The 20,303-nt window shown below is 33.8% G+C and overlaps 1 protein-coding gene and 1 pseudogene across 7 annotated transcripts in view; one reads left to right on the forward strand and one right to left on the reverse strand.

Moving 5' to 3' along the window:
- The window catches only part of PHF14 (PHD finger protein 14), a 172,416-nt gene that overhangs the window by 20,534 nt on the left and 131,579 nt on the right, over positions 1-20,303 (forward strand). For all 7 annotated transcript variants that reach the window (XR_001145083.1, XR_001145084.1, XM_012720907.1 and 4 more), the window contains exons 5-7: positions 9,363-9,522; positions 14,573-14,684; positions 17,611-17,748. Coding sequence is in view for 5 of the 7 variants with exons in the window: in XM_012720907.1 (XP_012576361.1) it covers positions 9,363-9,522; positions 14,573-14,684; positions 17,611-17,748 (410 nt within the window). In the remaining 2 variants the exon portion in view is untranslated. The remainder of the gene's footprint in view (positions 1-9,362; positions 9,523-14,572; positions 14,685-17,610; positions 17,749-20,303) is intronic.
- Positions 1,273-8,204, reverse strand: LOC105853211 (annotated as a pseudogene).

Below are 20,303 nucleotides of genomic sequence, written 5' to 3' on the forward strand. Positions count from 1 at the left end.
TCCTTTTCTTCACTATCATTGCATTGGGTGCTATATCTTTAAAGATGTTACTGAGAGGTATGTTGTGTAGTGTTAAATTTGGGGAGATTTAAAATGATCTATTTTGGTTTTGGGGGAGGGAAATTTTTATTAAACATTAATGCACTTTTCATAAATGTTATAAATGACTCATACAGTGTTCTAATAAAATTATTACAGGATGTTGTAAGTAATATAGCAAAGATGGATTTTGACTCTTTTCCAGTATAATTTCTCATAGGTCATTTTTATGTAACTACTAGTCTGAAATGTTCCTTTGCTATGTGTTACTGACTAGTATGTTTGAGAAGCGTTCTATTTTAATATGGATATATTTCTGACTGCACTTTAGTTTTATTTTTAATATACTTAAATGGTGTCAGCAAGACATTATATTGATTAGTAGAACTATGAAGAAGTTTGGTCTTCCACCAGTTGGATTTACATCAGTTGAATCTTACTAATAGAAAAAGGAAACAAACAAAAAAAAGCTCTGTTTGATTAAGTGATTGAATTATACTTCTGACTAAAAGTAATAGTGATAATTCTCAATATAATATAATAATTATGTGCAGTGTGATGTGTATTTAATATATTGGAGTCCTTGTTTAGTCACTGAAGTCATACTTAATGACATTGCTAACATAAGCTACCAACACATGTTATTTAGATCTGAGTTGAAAAAGTAAAATACGATATGTGATCTGTCCAATAATATGGATTTTATTTTTCATCTCTTCTTAGGTGCATGATATTCTCATTCCTTTTTAATTTTTAATTATCTTCCCCTCCTTTATAATGGAATCTCAGAAGTAGTGACAGTCCTCATAGGAGCTTTATTATTTCTTTATTTCTACTTTATTTTTCCACTATATAACTTAAATACTACTGCTGCTAAAATGAATAAGGTGTGTGTGTTTTTTTAAGTGAATAAGGTTTTAAGAAATTTTTCATTTAACTTTTAAAATGTTGAGTTATTTCCATAGGGTTTTTTTGGAGCTTTGTTGCTCAAAGAATAATCTATAAATCAATAACATTAAACAATAATATCTGTATGACCTGGAAGCTTGTTGGAAATGCAGAATCACAAGTCAGGTCCCTGACCTTCTTAATCAAAATTTGTGTTTTTTGTTACAGAGCAGGGAGAGTTGCACCTCAGAACCCCAAACCTTCCCACTCTAAAATAGGTTCTGCCATCTGCCACATAGAGATAAAACAGTTTCCCTATTTAAATGGAAAGGAACTTTAATACTATTAGTAAACAATGCAGAAAAGACAAAGATTATAATCAAACACCCATGGGTAAATGTCCGCGCAAATTTGCCTAAAGAAGTCCCAGAAAGCCTGCCACAAGTCTAAGGCACCTTCCAGCAAAACCCCATATAAAGGATCAGAAATAGCAAGACAAGTCTGGGAGGGAAAGAGCAAACTCAAAGTCAAGATATAAGCTGCCATTGTTTACCTCCCCACAGGCCTCAGGTTTCCTCTGTCTCTCCATCTTGCTTCCTTCTCTCCAGTCTTCTCCCTGCACAGCTTCACCCTTCTTTGGGTGGGGCAGGGAAACTGGAACCTCCCCTTTTCCTGGGGACCACCCAGTTATATTTTACCAATATTCCACCATGTTTGTTATGCTCACTAAACTATTAGCTCCACTGATAATATATGGGAATAGCATTATAATGTTTATCAGGGTATCTGAACTTTAATATTTTCAAGACTACCATAGGTAGCATTTAGCTTTTGCTTATTCAGAAAGATAAAAGGAGAAGAAAAAAAAAAAACAAAAAACCAAGCTTGCCAATATGGCAACCTCATTCCTTCCTTCTGATTTTTTTTCTTTCTTTTTTTAAAGATTTTTTAAATTTATGAATACAGAACTGGGTACAGGCCAGAGGTGTAGGGTGGGGGCAGCTGTGAGAGGATTCACCAGAGACAGAATAGGGAGCAGATGTGCTGAGATACACTGCTGAGGGGAACAAGGGTAGGTCAGGAGAGGTCTGCTATGCTCTGTGGGTCACCTCCCTGACCTAGGATTAAACTCATGCTGCAGTGACCGTGGATAGCTTCAGAGTGCTTCGTAGTGCTGTGCTTTAACTTGTGGCATCACCAGGGAGGACCTCTTTCCAGTTTTCTAAGAGATTTTATAGTAGTCCCTATAGCAGGGCACTGTCTTCATTAGACACGCCCTGCATTCCAAAGTGACAGCTCAGGAATCATTATGACACAGGAACTTCATCTGCACTGGAATCAGCATATCCACTATATGACATAACAGTGACAGAAAGGGACAGCCCCGTTATTATTTTCTGTACTCAGGGAACTCTAATAAAAGCATCTCCAGGCATTTTTAGTTTCTCTCAGCTCATAAGCAGTCTGTTGGATCATTTTTACCATTAACAATGTTTCTCAGTAACACAGTCAATATTCTGTTCTTACTAACTTCTATAGTAACAGATATGGAAACTTAACTGGAGATTAGATTTAACGCAACAAGGTTAAGTGTTAACAGAATCGCAGGGGCTTCTCCCACCATTAAGAGACACAAAGGACTGTAAATGCATGAGCCCCTTCTGTTGACCATAATATTAGCTGTTATTAAAAATATTCTTGTATCTTCCCCCATACTGTATTTCCTTGACTTTTTTGAGGTAAGGAATCCATAGGTTAATAACTTTGAGATTTTGTTCATATTCTGTTTTCTAACAGAAATTAGTAGTTTTAACATCATTGCCAGAATAATTATTACAGAGGTGACTGAAAAATGAAGCTTTTATAATTCATTCATTTTCACTTCATTTATTAGCTAATCTCACCTGATACTCTTATGCATAAATTGTGTTTGACCAGTGCGAGCTCCTTTCGGCAGGCTTTTCTATACACGTGTGTCTGCACACTATGAATGCACACACTCTCTTTCCACCCCTCTTTAAATAAATGGAATGAATACTTTCTTGCTCCCTTCCCACCTCAGAGCTTGCTTTATTTTACTCCTTTGTTAATCTTGAGATTCTTTTCATGGGATATATTAGTTCTTTTAGTTAGCTATAGAATATCGCAACCATAATGTATATATTTTCCTTTTATTTGTCATTTTTTCACTTTTATAATGATGTATATTCCTGTAATGATTTTTATGGGATAGATTCCTAGAAGTGAGTTTGCTAAATCAAAAGATAAGGCATTTAAGTTTTCAGAAAACTGCCAGATTGCCTTCAAAATGACTGTACTTTTATATGTTTTTACCAATAGTGTACAAACTACTCCACAACACTACATGTATTTTTTTAAAGTTTGATTTATTTATGCATACAGAATTGGGGTACAGTCCAAGAGGTGTAGGGGGTGAGAGGACTTATGGAGAGCAGAACAGGCAAATGGATTAAAATACACTGTCTAGGGAAAGAAAGCAGCATGTGGGTTAGGAAAGGTCTGCTACACCATGTGGGTTACCTCCCTGGCCAGGGATTGAACTCATGCTGCAGTGGCTGCAATAGCTTCAAACTGCCATGCTTTAACCTGTTGCATGACCAGGAGGGTCCACAATACTGCATATTATAATTATTCTTTTAATCTTTTAGAGACTCTTTGGTAAAATATGTCTTATGATCATTCACGTTTTATTTTCTGTTATTTGTTAAACTTTTTCATAGTTTTTTTTTAAATTTATTACTTTACTATTCTTGTTTTGGATTTTTCCCACCCTGTCCACCTACCTTTTAATGTGTTTTTCATTGTTTAGAATGCTTAGTTTTTGTATCATCATCACATCAGTGGATCTTTATGAATTTTTCCATTGCAAAATGAATTTTTACTTGAAAGGGAATTTTCCTGAAGAAAAATCTATTTGTTCATTTTAATATAGTACATGAATAATAAATAAAATGTGGAAAATGTAGAACTGAGAGAAGAAAAATACTTTTGTCAGTCCAGATATTCTAACAGCCTTGGTGTTTTGGCAGATTTCTTTGCCTTTTCATTCTTTTTCTTCTGTTTTAAAAATGTATGGTTGTTGTAAATAATCACAATTAGGACAGATTTTAATTTAAGATTTTGCTTAAAAATAGTACTGTTGGTATTTATGCAAAGTATAGCTGTCTACTTTTCATAGTACTCACTTCATCTGACTATAAATATATCTCTCTTTTGAAATTTATGGGTTAGAACTTGTCATTTATATAAACACCTTTGTGGCAAGATCTTTTTATAGGTGGGTACCCCTCACTTGATGTCAGTTCTGTGATGTATTCTGCACTGTTTGTAGAACAATGTCAGATAGGTCATAGTACATGACAGAGTATCACTTAGTAACCCTTGGGTTTAGTTGCAGTACGTTAAGTAAGAAAGGCCTATTCAGAGTTGTTTCTCCCACATAGTTATTCATTTTTCAGTTTGCTACTCACCTAACCCTTTTTAGTTTTTATTTCTTAGTATGCAAAAACATGCCTCATGAGTGTTGGCTAGATTATGAAGTTATGCTCAAGTTATAATGATTTGGACTTTATAAACCAGTGGGCATTTTATGACTTCGTTTGTTTTATGTGTTATTAATATTTTTTAATAATAGTTTATTTTTATATCATTTTGTGTCTTTTTCCATCTCAGTTTTAATCCCCGTGGGCTTCCCATCACCAAATCACCTGTGGAGCACATTGACTTTTATGATTTAGGATGTATTTGTGACAGGTGTCATGTATACTTTAAGTTCCTTTCTCATGAACAGTAATACTCTTGATACTCTTTAAAACCTTGTTATTTAGTGAATTTTGTAATCAGAGGTCTAGTGATAGTATATAAAGTTCAAAAAGGTTGTTTAAAATTTTAAAGAATAACTTTTGTGTTCCTGTTTTTTTTTTTTTCTTTTCTGTGTTGAGAAGTAATTAGAATGAAATACATATTGTTGATGAGGTAGCTCTACACTAGAGATGTAATTTTTCCAGAGTCAGGTAGTTAGAAAGTAGAAGACTAGTTTGGAGTACTCATGCCTGTGTATATTTCAAAACAATTGAAAGCACTTTTTTATTATTATTTTTTCAAGATTTATTTATTTATGCAGACAAAAACTGGGCTGTAGGCCAGAGGGGCAGTGGGTGAAAGGATTCACCAGAGACAGAGCAGGGAGCAGAATAGGCAGATCTACTGAAATACACCGATGAGGGGAGCAGCGGGTGAGACAGGAGACCAGGAGACAAACTGCTCTGCCATTTGGGTCAGCAACCTGGCCAGGGATGGAACTCATGCCACAGTGGCTGGTGAGGGCTTGGTAGTACTGTGGCTTTAACCCCAAATTTTTCTAAAAATTGATAATGTATATGATGCATTTGTTACTCAGAGGTTAATACTAATTAGATGCCTCTAAAATATATTTCTATGTTTATCTACTTGAAAACATCCAGAACTCATGAGAGTTGGATTTTATGTCGTAATATTTTTATTTTATATGTTTACCATTATGAAAAACTGATTTTTTTCATAATCATTGTGTGGAAGTACTTTTCGCCTCTTAGGTAGAAGAGAATGAAAATTGTTTTATGATAGTTTAAATTCTGTTTTTTATGGAAGAAGGAAAAAGATTTTGAAATGTCATTAGTTATTAGTTAAAAATGGATTGTAGTAAATATCAAGTTCTGAAACTTTGATCTAGAGCTCAGTAAACCCAAGAAGAATGTCAGAGAAATACAGGAAAAGTTCCAGGTGAAAGGGGTAAGTAAAGAATTCTGTAAAGTTATAGTGTAGGTCATTTTTCATGGGCAGTGAAGCTGAAAAAAAATATTTATATGTTTGCTGGTTGTTATTGGAACTTACATGATACCAGTCTTCTGGTTTACAAAGCAAGAGTTTGCTATGAGGGGCCCTTAAAAATCATAGTTTTTTTTTTCAAGAAATCATTTTTGAAGTTGTTTGTAGGTGTTTTAATCTCTGTGCAAATTTTTATTTTTATGTTGTATATTCTTTTTAAAAAAGAGAATGGAATTTTGCTTTATTTTAAAAAGGTTAACTGCTGTGATTTACCTTGATTTTGGTGAATGAAATAAATAAAATGGATAGACCCTCAGATATTTTATTGTCAGGGTAATTGCTTACTTTGTATGACTATAGATGAAAGAATTTGCTTCAAAGGAACATTATTTTGTTAAAAAATATACTTTTTTTCTTGCATTGCATAATCCTTTGAGAAGACAGATTGACTTTTTGTTTTTCTTTTATTCAGTATCTTGCTTACTGTTGCCTTCACTGAAAAGTTTTCTTTTTTGGTGACTTAAAGCTGTTTCAAAGAAGAAGACTGAATTTCTTTTCATGTCAAAAATGTCTACCTAAGTAGAGATGATGAAGATGATATTTACCAACCACAATTTAACAATATTAGAAAAGCCATGAATATTAATATCTTTGCTTATATTGTGTTCTGTTCACCTCTAAAATGTTTTCTCCGGCACTCTCTTATCTGATTTTTTTTAGATTATTTTAGGATTCATTTTAATAATAACTTTCAGTAGTATAAGGATGACAATAATTATGGGATTTGCTTGAAACTTCTTATGTAAGTCATATTTGCAATCCGGTTTTTATTTTTCTGCCTAGTAGACTATTGGTTATAGGTATTGAGTGTTAACATTGTATAAATAAAATGCTTTCACATCATTGTTGATCTGTTAATAACATACAGTAGATTTATGTTAGGAACTTTAAAGTTGTCTACCTGTTGCTTATGGCTCTTTTTCTTTCTGGATGATGTGACTCAGTATATTTATTTATATATTTATTTTAATTTGGGTATCCTTGGTGGTTAGAAGATGTCACTCTCCAATTTAGGCTCCTGTTTTCTGCTTAGTGTATAAGGGTTTAGATAACATTATATTCATCTTGTGAATGCATATAAACTTATTATGTGGTAAAACTTTTTGAGAGATGATTGTCTTTATCTATGTTTCTCATAGTGGTTTTTCTAATGTGTTCAGTTTCTCTAGAGGTTACAATGGGTTTCCTTCCCAATTTTGTACTAAAATTACCCTATAGAACAAGACAAGTTGATATCGTTGATACTTAACTATCTGTGGAAGTAACCCATCTTGAGAGGTAATAAATTGCTACAGAGAACAGAGAAAATGCTCAGATAAAGGTGACAGGGGCAACGTCTGGACTAGAATTAAGTTTTAATCTATTTTGTTACTATATATATATATATATGGTTAAATCATTTTTCTAAAGGGTGTTTTATCATGAGGAAAGTGTCTTCCTTTCTAGAAGAAGAGAAATTATATGTTCTGAAGTTGGTGTGTGTTCAGCAACATTAGGAAAAAGAAAACTACTTAGTAATGATTATTATAGTCATCAGAGAAATGTTTGTAATTGTTAACCAATAGTTCGTCCTTTTTTTTAGCGTGGGTGAAATTATCTTTCAACTTTTCAGTTCTTTGACAGATCCCTTGTCTATCAGTGCTTTGTTGATACCAATACATTCTTCTTTTTATCTTTTTACTGAGAAAGAATTATTCATGATTGATGTGACATCATTTTGTAGTGTGTTTGATTGGTTTTTCAGGGACTAGGAACCTTTTCATAGGCAAATTTGAGTTTCAGGGATTTTAATGATTAGAAACTGGTCTTACCAAGATGTTTATTGTCAATAATTCCTGCCTAAATTTCTGGTGGGATAACTATATACTTTTTTTTTTTTGACACATGAAAAGTTTGATTTATTAATCCTCTCATGAAAAATCTGCACAGTCACCACAGATACAGATAAAGTCACTACAGAATCTTGACTCCTTCTGTTGTCCAATCTCGAGCTCACTTTTGTCAGCACAGCACTGGCCTGTGCAGTCCCCCTGAATTTCTTCATTCTGTTCTTGCATTCCTTTCCCTGTTTTCTTGAGTCTTTTTTCTTCTCATATAGGCCATGTCTTGCAAGTCCATGTTTGGGTTCATTTTTCATTTTTCATTTTTCTTTGCATAATCCAAGGAATCATAAATCATGCCAAAGCCAGTTGTCTTGCCACCTCCAAAATAGGTTCTGAATCCAAACACAAAGATGACATCGGGGTGGTCTTGTACATTTTTGCTAGTTTTTCCCGAATTTCAGTCTTAGGTATTGTAGCCTTTCCAGGACGAACATCAGTGACCATTTGTTTCTGCTGAAGCAGTCGGTTGGCCATGAATTTGCTAGTCCAGATAGTTACTGTGTTGTGTCATTCATGATGGCAGTGGCTCTTCAGGCAGCCACAGAGGAAAAGCTAAACACTCTTTTATCTCAAAATCAAGGAAGATAATTGAGTTTTATAAGAATTCTTGCGAGATCTTGAAGCCCAAGTAACTTTCAACACTATTTGTAATTCCACATATGCTTGTTTGAGTTATTAAGGAAATTTCTGTTTTTGATAATTGGAATGTGTTTGAAATATAATATGTTCTACTCCAAAAGATAAGGAATTGTTAATTTACCTTCTTGATTCAATACACTGAGTATATTTAGATGTTATCTGCTTAAATAATTTAACTCCTCAGAGTACTGAGTTATTAGTGAATGAGAAGACAAAGTAATCACTTGTTTTTATTCATGTCAATTATAGGTAAAGCTTAATAAATGACAGAGTTAAATTTCTTTTAAAAGATCCAATACCGCATATAGCTGTGGCTCAGTTGTGAATTGGATTCACCTGGTCTAACCCTAGTCTACACTATTTGAATATTCTTAAGACAATTTATGTGTGTTTCTGTGCATTCTGTTTACTTACACTTACTTGCATTTGGTTGTATGACTTTGTTCTAATCTGCCTCCAAAATTAGATCACAGTTTTGTTTTTTTTTTAAGTTTTTAATGTTTGTTTTGCATGAACATGATTTTACATATATATGTGTCTAGCACAAAGTGAGTTCAATAAGTATTCCTAATCAATAGTTCTTAGACTTAATTTGCTTTCTTTTTAAATGAAAACTTTTGTATTTTTTTTCAATTATTACAAAAGTTTATTTTTACATCATTTTGCACATTTTTTTTTCCATCTCGATTGTAATCCCCACGGGTTTCCCATCACCAAATCACCCGTGTGCCACCACCATAGTCCCATGCATTTCCCTCCCTTCCCCCCCCAAATTTTTGTATTTTTAATTAAAAAAATGAAACTATATTTTTTTCCCTTTCCTGTAATGCTTTTCCAGTAAGTCTAAACTGATTTAAGAAAGTCACTAATTTCATTGTGTATAGACATGAAAAAGTCATTTAATAAGCTGTACTTCTGTTTTAATATTATTCTTATAAACCACTTTTTTTCAGAATACTTCCCTTCCTTTGCGATTTTAAAAACATGAATTTAAAAAATAACATCAATTTTTTTTTTCCTCTTTAGGCTGCTATGGGGTTGATGGAGAAAGTGACTCTATTATGAGTTCAGCTTCTGAAAACTCCACTGAACCTTGGTTTTGTGATGCCTGTAAATGTGGTGTCTCCCCTAGCTGTGAACTATGTCCCAATCAAGATGGAATTTTCAAGGAAACAGATGCTGGAAGGTTGATATAATTTTTTTGTGTTAAGATGCCGCCTTTATAATATGTCTGCTTCTAACTATTCTTCTATCTATAATTTTCTGAATTTCATATTTATGATTGCTTCCTTGTGTGTCTTTGCAGCATCGAGTAACTGGACAGTAGGTAATAGAACTGGGTGAGGAGGAGAAAAGACCATTTATTGAATATTTGCATTTGCCTTTAATCCATTCTCCCCCCTTATGGTCCTATCACGAGAGAGGTAATAAAGGTTCCCATTTTATAGGAATAGTACCTGAGGCTTAGATCATTAAGCCATTTAATTTTATCAAACTGGAGATCAGTCTAATTTGAACACAAATCTATCTACTTAAAAGAGTTTAAAGAGACAGAATCCATACATGATTTTTAAAAGGGGAGATTTAATGTGAAGAATTGTAAAGCTTTGATAAAGAGTAACCATAAGATATTAAGGAACTCTAAAGAATATCCTAGGGTAGAGAGAGTACCAGGGGAGTGACCAAAACTCAATCCTTCAGATTGAGTTTTATATCTTTTTAGAGAAGATGTAGTTGCAGTATTCTGGATATCATAGAAGATTTCTGGGCTGGACTTGGTCTACATTTCTTGAGAAGGAGATGAGTGGGCATAAGCAGCAGAGGGAAGCTCTTGTAAGGGGGTCTATGTCCTCTCCAGTCTAGGCCTATGTGTGTACTGTGGGAGTGCCGGTGGCCCGGGCAGAGCACTCCTTTATCCTGCTGAGAGGCCCTTTCTTCCTACAGTACTATCTACCACTCCCAAGACCTCTAAATAACCTGCTAAGGAGAAATGCTGAAGGGATATTATTCATTATTACAGAGCAGATATTAAAGGGTGAATTTGAAGCTGAGAGACAATTGGGAATTGTCACAGAGATCTGTTTTCATTACATTTGCATCTATATTATCAAATTTGCACAATTCACATCATTCATGACTTGTTAGCAGACTACTTGGACTGGTAACTGAAATACAGTAGTTACTAATCATTTTACATGTTCAGGAGCCCAACCTACAACTCAGTATGAGAGGGAATGCCCAATTTAAAAAGTTTAATGTCTTAATAAGAACAAGAAAACAACCTATACAAAGTTGTATTATCATTTCTCATATTTTCACATAGAATAGGGCAGAATATGTTTATCCCAAAATAAAACTTAATAAATTTTAAAGTAAAAAGAAATTTTTCTTATTTTTGCCTCATCAGTCAAAAGACTGATAGATCATCTTTTGAGAAATGTCCTACAAAATTGTTGGGATAGCATAGTCGCTTAGTGTTTTGATATCTAGAAAAAGTGATTACAAATCATACATCTTCTTCCTCATCCCCCTAAATGAAATGATTAACTTGTATAATTATTTCAAATAATTTGATATACTAACATGAATCTGTTTCTGTATCATAGATTTGGGTATTATTTTATGTTTGAACTAACTTTAACCTAGAATTAATTAGGAATTTGAGGAAAGCGTTAAAGGTGCACTGTCAAGTTGGACTACCTACTCTTGGATTCTAGTCTCTCTTTATTAACTGGGATTTTAGACAAATGATGTAACCTTTCTATGTCTCAGTTTTCTAAGTACTTTGAGAGGAATTATGAGTGACTCAGTACAATTTTTTTTAAAGATTTATTTATTTATGCATACAGAATTGGCCAGAGGTGCAGGGGCAGCGAGAGGATTCACCAGAGACAGAGCAGGGAGCAGAACAGGCAGATGGACAAAGTACACTGCTGAAGGGAGCAGCCGGCGGATCAGGAGAGGTCCGCCGTGCTATGTGTATCACCTCTGGGGTGGTCAGGGATGGAACTCATGCTGAAGTAGCTATAGTTTCTTAGTGCTGTGTTTTAACCTGCTTCGCCACCAGGGAGGGCCCAGTTAGTACAATTTTTGAAACGTACTAAGTCCGGTAAATAAATTTTGCTGCAGCTACTACTACTGCGGGGGGCCTTGACCAGCAAGGCCGAGGATTGGGGTCCCAGGGTCCACGAGAGGAGAAGGCAGAGCCTTGACCTTGTGGCGGGCCTTGACCCGCATGGCAAGCGGGTAGAGCCCCAGGGACAGCCCGAGGAAGAAGACAAAGACAGAGACACGTGCGAGAGTTCTTTATTCTTACAACAGACATATATATATATATACTTGAGGGCGGCACAGAAGGTACGGGCTGGGGGTGGTCTGATGGTCTTAAAGGCCAGTGGGTTTGAGGGGAGGGATCCATCGTCATCTCTTTGTCTCTTTGGCGCCAGAGCTTGCTGAGCGGGAAAGGAAGGAGTGGGGGAAGGGATTCCTTCCGGTGTGCTGCATTCTCAACCAGGATGTTTACTCTAAGTTCCAATCAAGTGTTGTTTTGTGCATAGGAGGCAAAGTCCTGGTCTGGGTCCCGGACATACTACCACTTTCTTATTACCAGTACTATTCTACTTACTTAACATAATCATGGAATACCAGCTGCATAAATTCTTTCTGGTAACTTCTGTCCTGAGTATTGAAATTATGGTGATGAATTGTGTTGGTAAGCTAGGCAACTTTGGGAAACATAGACCTTTTTAGGAAAGAGAATTTATTTTACCTTCTTCTTGTTAATAGCTTGAGAATTCTGTTGGAAAACTAAAAGTAGCTCTCTCCATGATTTGATAGTCCACAAAATAACCTGTAGAGTTGTTTCTGTATGAAGAGAAGGGGGACCTCTAACCATTTAAGTTTACTAAGAGATATTTATGTTGACTCCTCTGACACATATGTTGTAATTTTCCTTGATGGTGTGGCCTAGCAAAAGTTCTTTTATACTGTTTTAACATTTTACTTGTGTTAAGGTCCACACTTTTCTGCAGTCTGTAAAGGAAATTACAGGTTTTAATAGTGTTGGAAAGTTATAGTACTAGTTTGATTCAAAGTTAATAACAACAAAGCTCAAGAAGACTTGGATTGCCATTTAACATTCTAGTTTCAAATGGGGAACGGGGGAAAAAACAATGTATGGAAAAGACTTTGAAATGGACTTCTGTCACAGTGATTGTTGGACATTTATTTCCCTCAGTTTCTGAGAGGAGCCAAAATTTTTACACAGAAAGTATGTGACTTAATTTTTTATTTCATTTCGTAGGGAGAGAATTTTATTCTGTATTAAGTAGTCTTATAAAACTAGTAACAGGAGGATAGCTTGCCAGACACTGTGCTGAAAGCTCTTCACATATATCATAGTTTGCAAACTACCTGCGTGGTGCTCGGTTTCTAGTAATCAATTAGTAGCTTAATGAATAAATCAAGGAATGAAAACATACTTAGAAGTTTGTCTTATATATTGTAAAGCCACTACAAATACATGGCATATCAAAATCAAATTTGATTCCCATTCTGAAATGAGCCTGTATTTCTACCTAGGGAAGTATCTTTCGATTGCGTTTGTTAAACTGTGTGAATTTAAAAGATTCTCCCAATAGTTATTATGCTAGAATGACAATTGTAACTGTTTTTTGGTGAATTTATGTGTGCGTTTTCTGCTCCTTTCTTCAGTCCCCATCTGTCATCAGCTCGAGCAAAATGGGTGGTCAAGTAACAAGGAATATTGTTCTTTTCTGATTTCTTGATTTATCTTAATCATAAGGTTATCACGTATGAGCAACTAGAAACACAAAAAACTATTTATAATAGGTATCAAAAGACCAAATTGTCTCAACTGCTTGATATGTATTTTAATAAAGATTCTGGTTGGCATCCTCTCATGAGTGGTTTGGGAAAATGATACACTATGACAGTAACACGGAAATGCCAGTTTAAATCTGCAGAACTTGTGTGACTTGTACTAAAACATTTTAAGAAGGTCACTATGAAGCAAGCAGCCAGCTGTTGAGTTTATCAAAGATAAACTCCTACAGAGTACAGCAGCATTTAATACACCAGTGGAGCACGAAAATCCTGTGTAAATTAAATTGAGAAAGCAGCTGCTTGTTGAAGATGTGTATCTTTATATTGAACTCAACAGGATGCTTTGGGAAGGTTGGATTAAAACATTTTATCAAGAACATCTCAAAACCTTGGATTTTCTCCCTTATAAAAATCATTTTTAAGGATTTGTATCTGTTTTCTTAGTAAATCTATAAAATGATTCTTAGTTTTTAAAATTCATAGTGCACCATAAAACAGAACCATATAGCAATCATAGCCTTTTAAACTGTGATAAAGCAGAATTTGTTGTTAATGTATTCATAAGGTTAAGGCAGATCAGCCATCCTATTTTTATCCTCTCTCTTCATTTTTTAAATTTCAGATTCCGTGATCATGTTTTGTTTGGTTGTAAGCAAACAATAAAATGGTTCAGAGCAGTTTTTCAAAATGCAGTTAAATTCAAGTTCTGCTATTTTATTCCTTTTAGTCTATGGACAGTTTGAGTATTCTTTGTATAGTGTTGCAACATCATTCAGACTTTAAAAAATATTTATACGTTGGGCATTTTAAGCTTTTGAACATAGGTTGTATGGCAAACAAATGAGTTGAATGAAATATGATTTCCTTATTTATTATAACAGTTCGATATAGTCCTCTAGAATCAGTTTTATTCTGGGAAAACTGATATATATATATATCCTTAAGGGTTATCCAACAGTTTTTATAAAAAAAGTAATAATAAAGAATAATTTCACCTATAATATGTAGTAACTTTACATTTTTAAAATTGGGATCCTTAATTCTCAAAGTGCTTAAAATATTGAAGTGAATTCCTTGCCATGCATATGAAAATAATATTTTGTTTGATTTTGTGCAGCTATTTGAGAATACCAGGTAAGTGCAAATGACAGGTGAATTTTAACTAAAAGGCAATTATTGTTGTTAGTTCCTCAACTTTGGCTGTGCTCTTGGAAAATAGTGCTTACTGTATTTCCTCTTTCATTATGATATTTTATAGGTGTTTCAGATTCTAGAGTGTTTTGAGACTGAGCTCTGGTAATAGAATTCTTTCAATAGTTATTTGAGGTGGTGTATATTTTATTTTCTATGCAGAAAGAGTTTGAAAGCAAAATTCTATGTTTTCTTTATAGATGGGTTCACATTGTTTGTGCCCTCTATGTTCCTGGAGTAGCGTTTGGAGATATTGACAAATTACGACCAGTAACACTAACAGAAATGAACTATTCCAAATATGGTGCCAAGGTAGGACAAATATTTTTGTTTGTTTAAAAGAAAAAGTTTTTACTTGTTAGTTTACGTAATTTTTCAATATTATTGCTGACTACAGAAATATTTACTAATAATTATGCTTCTTATAGCTAAAGCACTTAGCATTGATAGTGATTTATACACAAAATCAGTAAAATATATATATTTATTTCATGTATTTTTAACATAGCCTTGCGCTTAATGAGTTCTCAGACCAAATCATTGTATTTTTCTAGTTGGGTCAAATGCAAACCTATTTTCTGGCTTTGCTTTTCAAGTGGAATTTATCAAATTATAAAAAGAGTTCAAGAAACACTCATTGTTTTACTCATATTTCAAAGATTGGTTATATATTTATGATTATATGATTTGCCTAGCAAATAATTCTTACATAAAATGCTTCATATGATTGAGCTTTGGGATTATAGATAATAAAATGCTCACTTATTAAACTTAGGTATATTACTATATAAACGTCTCTGGAATGTTAGAACAAATTAGGCACTGGTAGATTTTCTCTGCATTATTGACTACTGGGAAATTGAGAAGGATTACTTTTAAATAGCACAAGTAACATATTAAATGTGGGGTAGAGTACTCGTAGAATGTTGGAAAATTCTGATCCGGAAAATTCAGAAATTTGATCATTTCTCCTCTTATACCTGGAATATCCTTCTTGAACTCTAACCACTAGCCCCTTATCTCACTCTCCACCCTCACTTTAAGTACACTTACGCTTTAGTTTGGGTATTTTCTGTTGAACTATATGTAGCTTCTCTCTCTAGAACTAGCTAAATCCCAAAGGGGGAAATCTGTCCCAAGCACTTACTTACTTTTCTGGCCCTCAAATAATTCTAGACTATCCTGTTACCTCTCTGATGCCATTGAAGAATAGTTAAAAAAAAAATTGTCCATATTTTCTGGTGACATTAATACAAATTATCTGACTCACTATTACTGGAAAGTGGAAGTTCTACTTTTTCATAGCAGCTTCCTAATTCACAAGCATATATCCTAAAAAGGAGTCCTCCCTGGGGGCATAGTGAGTAAAAGCACAGCACTATGAAGTTATCCCAGCCACTGCAGTACAAGTTCAATTCCCAGCCAGGGTGGGTGACCCACATGTTGTGGCAGACCTCTACTGACCTGCCTGCTGCTCCTCTCAGCAGTGTATTTCAGTAGATCTGCTCTGCTCCCCACTCTGTCTCTGGTGAACCTTCTTACCCCCCTGCACCTCTGGCTTTGTACTCCAGTTATATATGTATAGAAAAATAAATCTTTAAATAAATAAATAAATAGAACCTAGAAGGAAACTAAAAATCATTTTCATTAGGCACATATTATTACCATAAAGTAAAGCAAAACTAATCGGATATTACTACATGTAACTGAAGCCTACAGTGACCTTTAGACTGAAAAGTTATTAAATGTGTAATTGTTAGCTAATTTTTTTTTATTATCCTTTGCTTTTGTTTTAAAGTATTGGGAAATGGGAGTAGAAAATTATGTACTCACCAGTTTATCTGCAAAATCAAACAGCATTATGAATTATAATTAGGACAGCTCTTAGAGAATACATTTTTTGCCTGTTCTCTGCTTCTGACTACTTTTTCCATTTTTCCAGTTGCTCAGTATTCTAACATTTTACATAATTCTGACAGTGAGGGAGGTTCTGTATATTTGTTAAATTTTTTTATTGTTTTATAAGACTATTGTTAGGAAATTTTTGCCTTGTCTAGTTGAAATCCCTTACTCAATTTCATCATATTACAGAAAATTACTCAGGAAATTATCCTAAAAAGTTGATTATTTTATATCATATATAGCTACTGTTACTGGAGAAAGACTCTGAATGAAGCAGTCGATTCTAAGGCTGTGGGAGTATTTTCATATCTGTACTCAGAGTCCCGTTTCTTTCTGTTTTCATTCATTGCTGATGTATCAGTCTGGTGTTACCTAATCAGTAGGAAGTCACTGTTATAGTATTAAAACAATATGTTACTGTCTACTGAAACTTTTTGTTTCCCTCTTTATAAGTTCCCTCATGCTTAATTTACTTACAATACATTTGCTAAACAGTTTTCCTTTTAATTATCTACTGGTCATCTTTTACATGGTAGCAGCTTTTTCTTCTTTTATCAGTGTAGTTTATATTTTGAGATGAGATTTTTTTTTCTCTATGGTTAAGGTAGGTAAAAGGATTGATAAAATTTGTGGGGCAGTTTGGAGTAATTTCAACAGTTTATACTTAAATTTTATATCTTTTTTCCTTTCTAGATGGAAGCATGTAAATAATTGATCAAGTTGTATATTATTACTAATGTCATCAAATTGATTGTTTGCTTTTCATTCTTTTAAATATACTTTAAAACTGCATGGTGTCTTTTGTTGCAAAACTTAATTGTTTTGATGGATTTTCTGACATACTATTTATTTCCTTTTTTTTCCCCTCCAAGAGATGTATTATTTAAGTAAGTGTAGACAAAAGGTTAAGAGCAAAAAGTTTAAATTAAGATTACTTCCCCTAGTTTGAAGACTGACTCCTAGTTATTTTTTGGTGTTATTTTGAGCCTATTTCTTAACCGGTCTTCAATTTTCTCATATGTAAAATGGAAACAGTTGTAGTACTTCTTATACATACTGTGTAGAATATAAATACGTGGAAAATGACTAGAATAATACCTGGCATATAATAACAACTTAAGTAGTAATATTAATTATTATTTTCATTCTATCAGTGGAATTTCAGTTTATTGAAACAATATTTTTTTTCATATAAACTCTTAGTTTGTCTGTCATTTGTTTATACTAACATACTATAGGTTAACTATTTGTACTTGTTAAATGCTTTATATGAGAATGCAGTATTTCTTGTTCTGGAAATGTCTTTACTCTTCAGTTTTCTTGCTGTCCATTGTAGGAGTGCAGTTTCTGTGAAGACCCTCGTTTTGCTAGAACTGGAGTTTGCATTAGCTGTGATGCAGGGATGTGCAGAGCTTATTTCCATGTGACCTGCGCCCAGAAGGAAGGTCTGCTTTCAGAAGCAGCAGCAGAAGAGGTAGGCTTATTTATACAGTTGATGAAGTTCCAAAGACTTCTCATGGTTCTGTGTGAATTGCAGCAAGTATGTATCATAAAAGGAATTTAGAAGTTTGTTCTTAAAGTTTTTACTTGGATCTCTAATCTGAAATGTGTTTACACGTGTAAACAATATGCGTTGATTTTTTCAGTCTAAAAGCTATTCAAAGATTTGAAAACATGTTAAAATTTTTATAGTAAGACCTGTCACATACATGAAACATAATCCAAGGTATTTTAAAACATTAAGATGTCAGCATATTTTAAATGTAATCTGAATTTGTATTTGGGTAACCTTACTCTATTTCTTCCCAAGTCATCACCTTGTCTTCAGTATCTGGATTTTTTTATCTTTACAATTATTTTTACTCCTGTATTTTTCCTTCCAGGTTTATTGACGTAGATTAAACAATTAGTTTTCTTCAAAGTATATTTTGGAAACTTCTTAATAGCCTTTTATGGAGTTTATGAGGTTAAAATCATCTTCATCATATGAAAATGACATACATTTTTTTTCATCTCACAAGTAGTAGAGATTTCAAGATTTTATTTTACATAGATTATATCACATACTGACTGTGGACATGGTTCAGAGAACCCAGTTTTTCTTTTTTCAGCTTTCTAGAAATTAAAGAGATTTGTAGAAATGTTAAGTCAGTGCCTCGGCTGTCACTAAGTTTTTGTATGTACATCAACAGTGTTTTTCAATAAAGGTTATCTAATGTGTTCTGGTTTATTGGTATTTTAAAGTAAATAAATGGAAGTTTTTAAAATTCCTCAACTTTAATTTCTGAGTGGCATCTAGCTATATTGGGTTCTTCACTAATTTTTTCAAAATGTTAAAGGAGCCCTGGGACCACATTGATTCTATTGTAAGTTTTTATGTAGGCAGGGAATTGGCTTTGTTTGGTAATTCTTACTACATATTTATAATGGATGTGTGTTATTACCTATACCTCTTCTTGTCATGTTCTATTTATTGGGTCAGTTTTTTTTGTTCATATTAAAATGTGTATTATATTGGACTTTTATCCCATTTATTTCATAGGCAGGAAATAAAGAAGATAATCTGATGAACTATTGTTGAACAAATTTGAGGGATTTTTTTTAATAAATAAATAGGCCTAGGGCCCTCCCTGGTGGCGCAGCGGGTTAAAGCACTGCACTAAGAAGCTAAAGCCACCATTCCCGCCTGCCCCGGAGGCGACCACATGGCGTGGCAGACCTCTCCTGACCCGCCCACTGCTCCTCTCAGCAGTGTACTTCGTAGATCTGCCTGTTCTTCTCCCAACTCTCTCTGGTGAAGTCTTTCGCCGCCCCTGAGCCTCTGGCCTGTACCCCAGTTTTGTATGCACAAATAAATAAATCTTTAAAAAAATAAATAAAAAAAAATAGGCCTGTAGCAGTTATATTTTGGATATATACAACTATCTGTTTTTGTGTGAGTCTCTGATAATTGATTGTACTATGCTGAATGATACTAGATTACAACACTGAACATTTTCACAATTATTGGAAGATACAGAGATGTAATTACAGAAAGTGTCATTTGGATATTATTATCCAAACCAAAATTAGTCTTGGTTACAATCCAGAATGGCATGTAGAAGTTCTAATGGAAATGCCAATGAAATTCAGACCAGTTAAATTCCAGGTATTTAAATACCTATATCAGGCAAACTATAGGTTAAGGTTATTAATCTCCAACTAGAGAACTTTGAGCTATACCATCAGGAAAATTCCTTTGTAGCTATTTCTTTTAGAACTTATTAAGATGTTTTTCTTACATAGTAGTTTTTTTTAATCTGGAGGCAGCAGTTTGTTTATCTTTGTATCGCACTATCCAGTTTCAGTTTTGATGGTAGCAAGTTAAGTAATGAAAATGTATGGGTAATGGGAAATGGATTGTCATGCACTCTCTGTGACCTAAGAGAGTGGTACCTCTCTCTGCTAAGACATTAAAGTGGAAATGAAATTAAACACAATATTATACTATATGACTAGGTTACTACCTGTGGTCTCTAGATATGTATCTGTGTACTAATCTGAAGATATTTACAGGGAATGGTAAAAGTAATCAGGATGCAGAAACAATTTGAGGTTTTTATTTGCTTTGTTGCCTCCAGGAATTCAGGATGCTGAAATAAGAAAATGTGACTTTTCTCCCCATTAACTACCTTGCTAGGTGTACTCTTTTGGGGGAAATTGGTTGAAGCACATTACATATGTTTCCTGTTTCCTGTTATAAACACTTACAGAATTGGAAAACTATAAAGATTTCTGAACAGTATTTTAAAACCTAAGTATTATATGGATTATAATAATTGATTTACCCTTGATAGTAATCATTCTGTTAAAATGAATTCTTGGCTATTTCTCATGGTTAAACTTTTGTAGATTAAGAGTTATATAATGTAATAGTATATTTAATTTAATTTTTTTATTATTACAAAAGTTTATTTTTACATCATTTTGTACATTTTTTTTTTCCATCTCAATTGTAATCCCCGCGGGTTTCCCATCACCAAGTCACCC

Source organism: Condylura cristata, unplaced genomic scaffold, assembly GCF_000260355.1.
Source record: "Condylura cristata isolate star-nosed mole 26May11 unplaced genomic scaffold, ConCri1.0 scaffold00005, whole genome shotgun sequence".
NCBI lineage: Eukaryota > Metazoa > Chordata > Mammalia > Eulipotyphla > Talpidae > Condylura > Condylura cristata.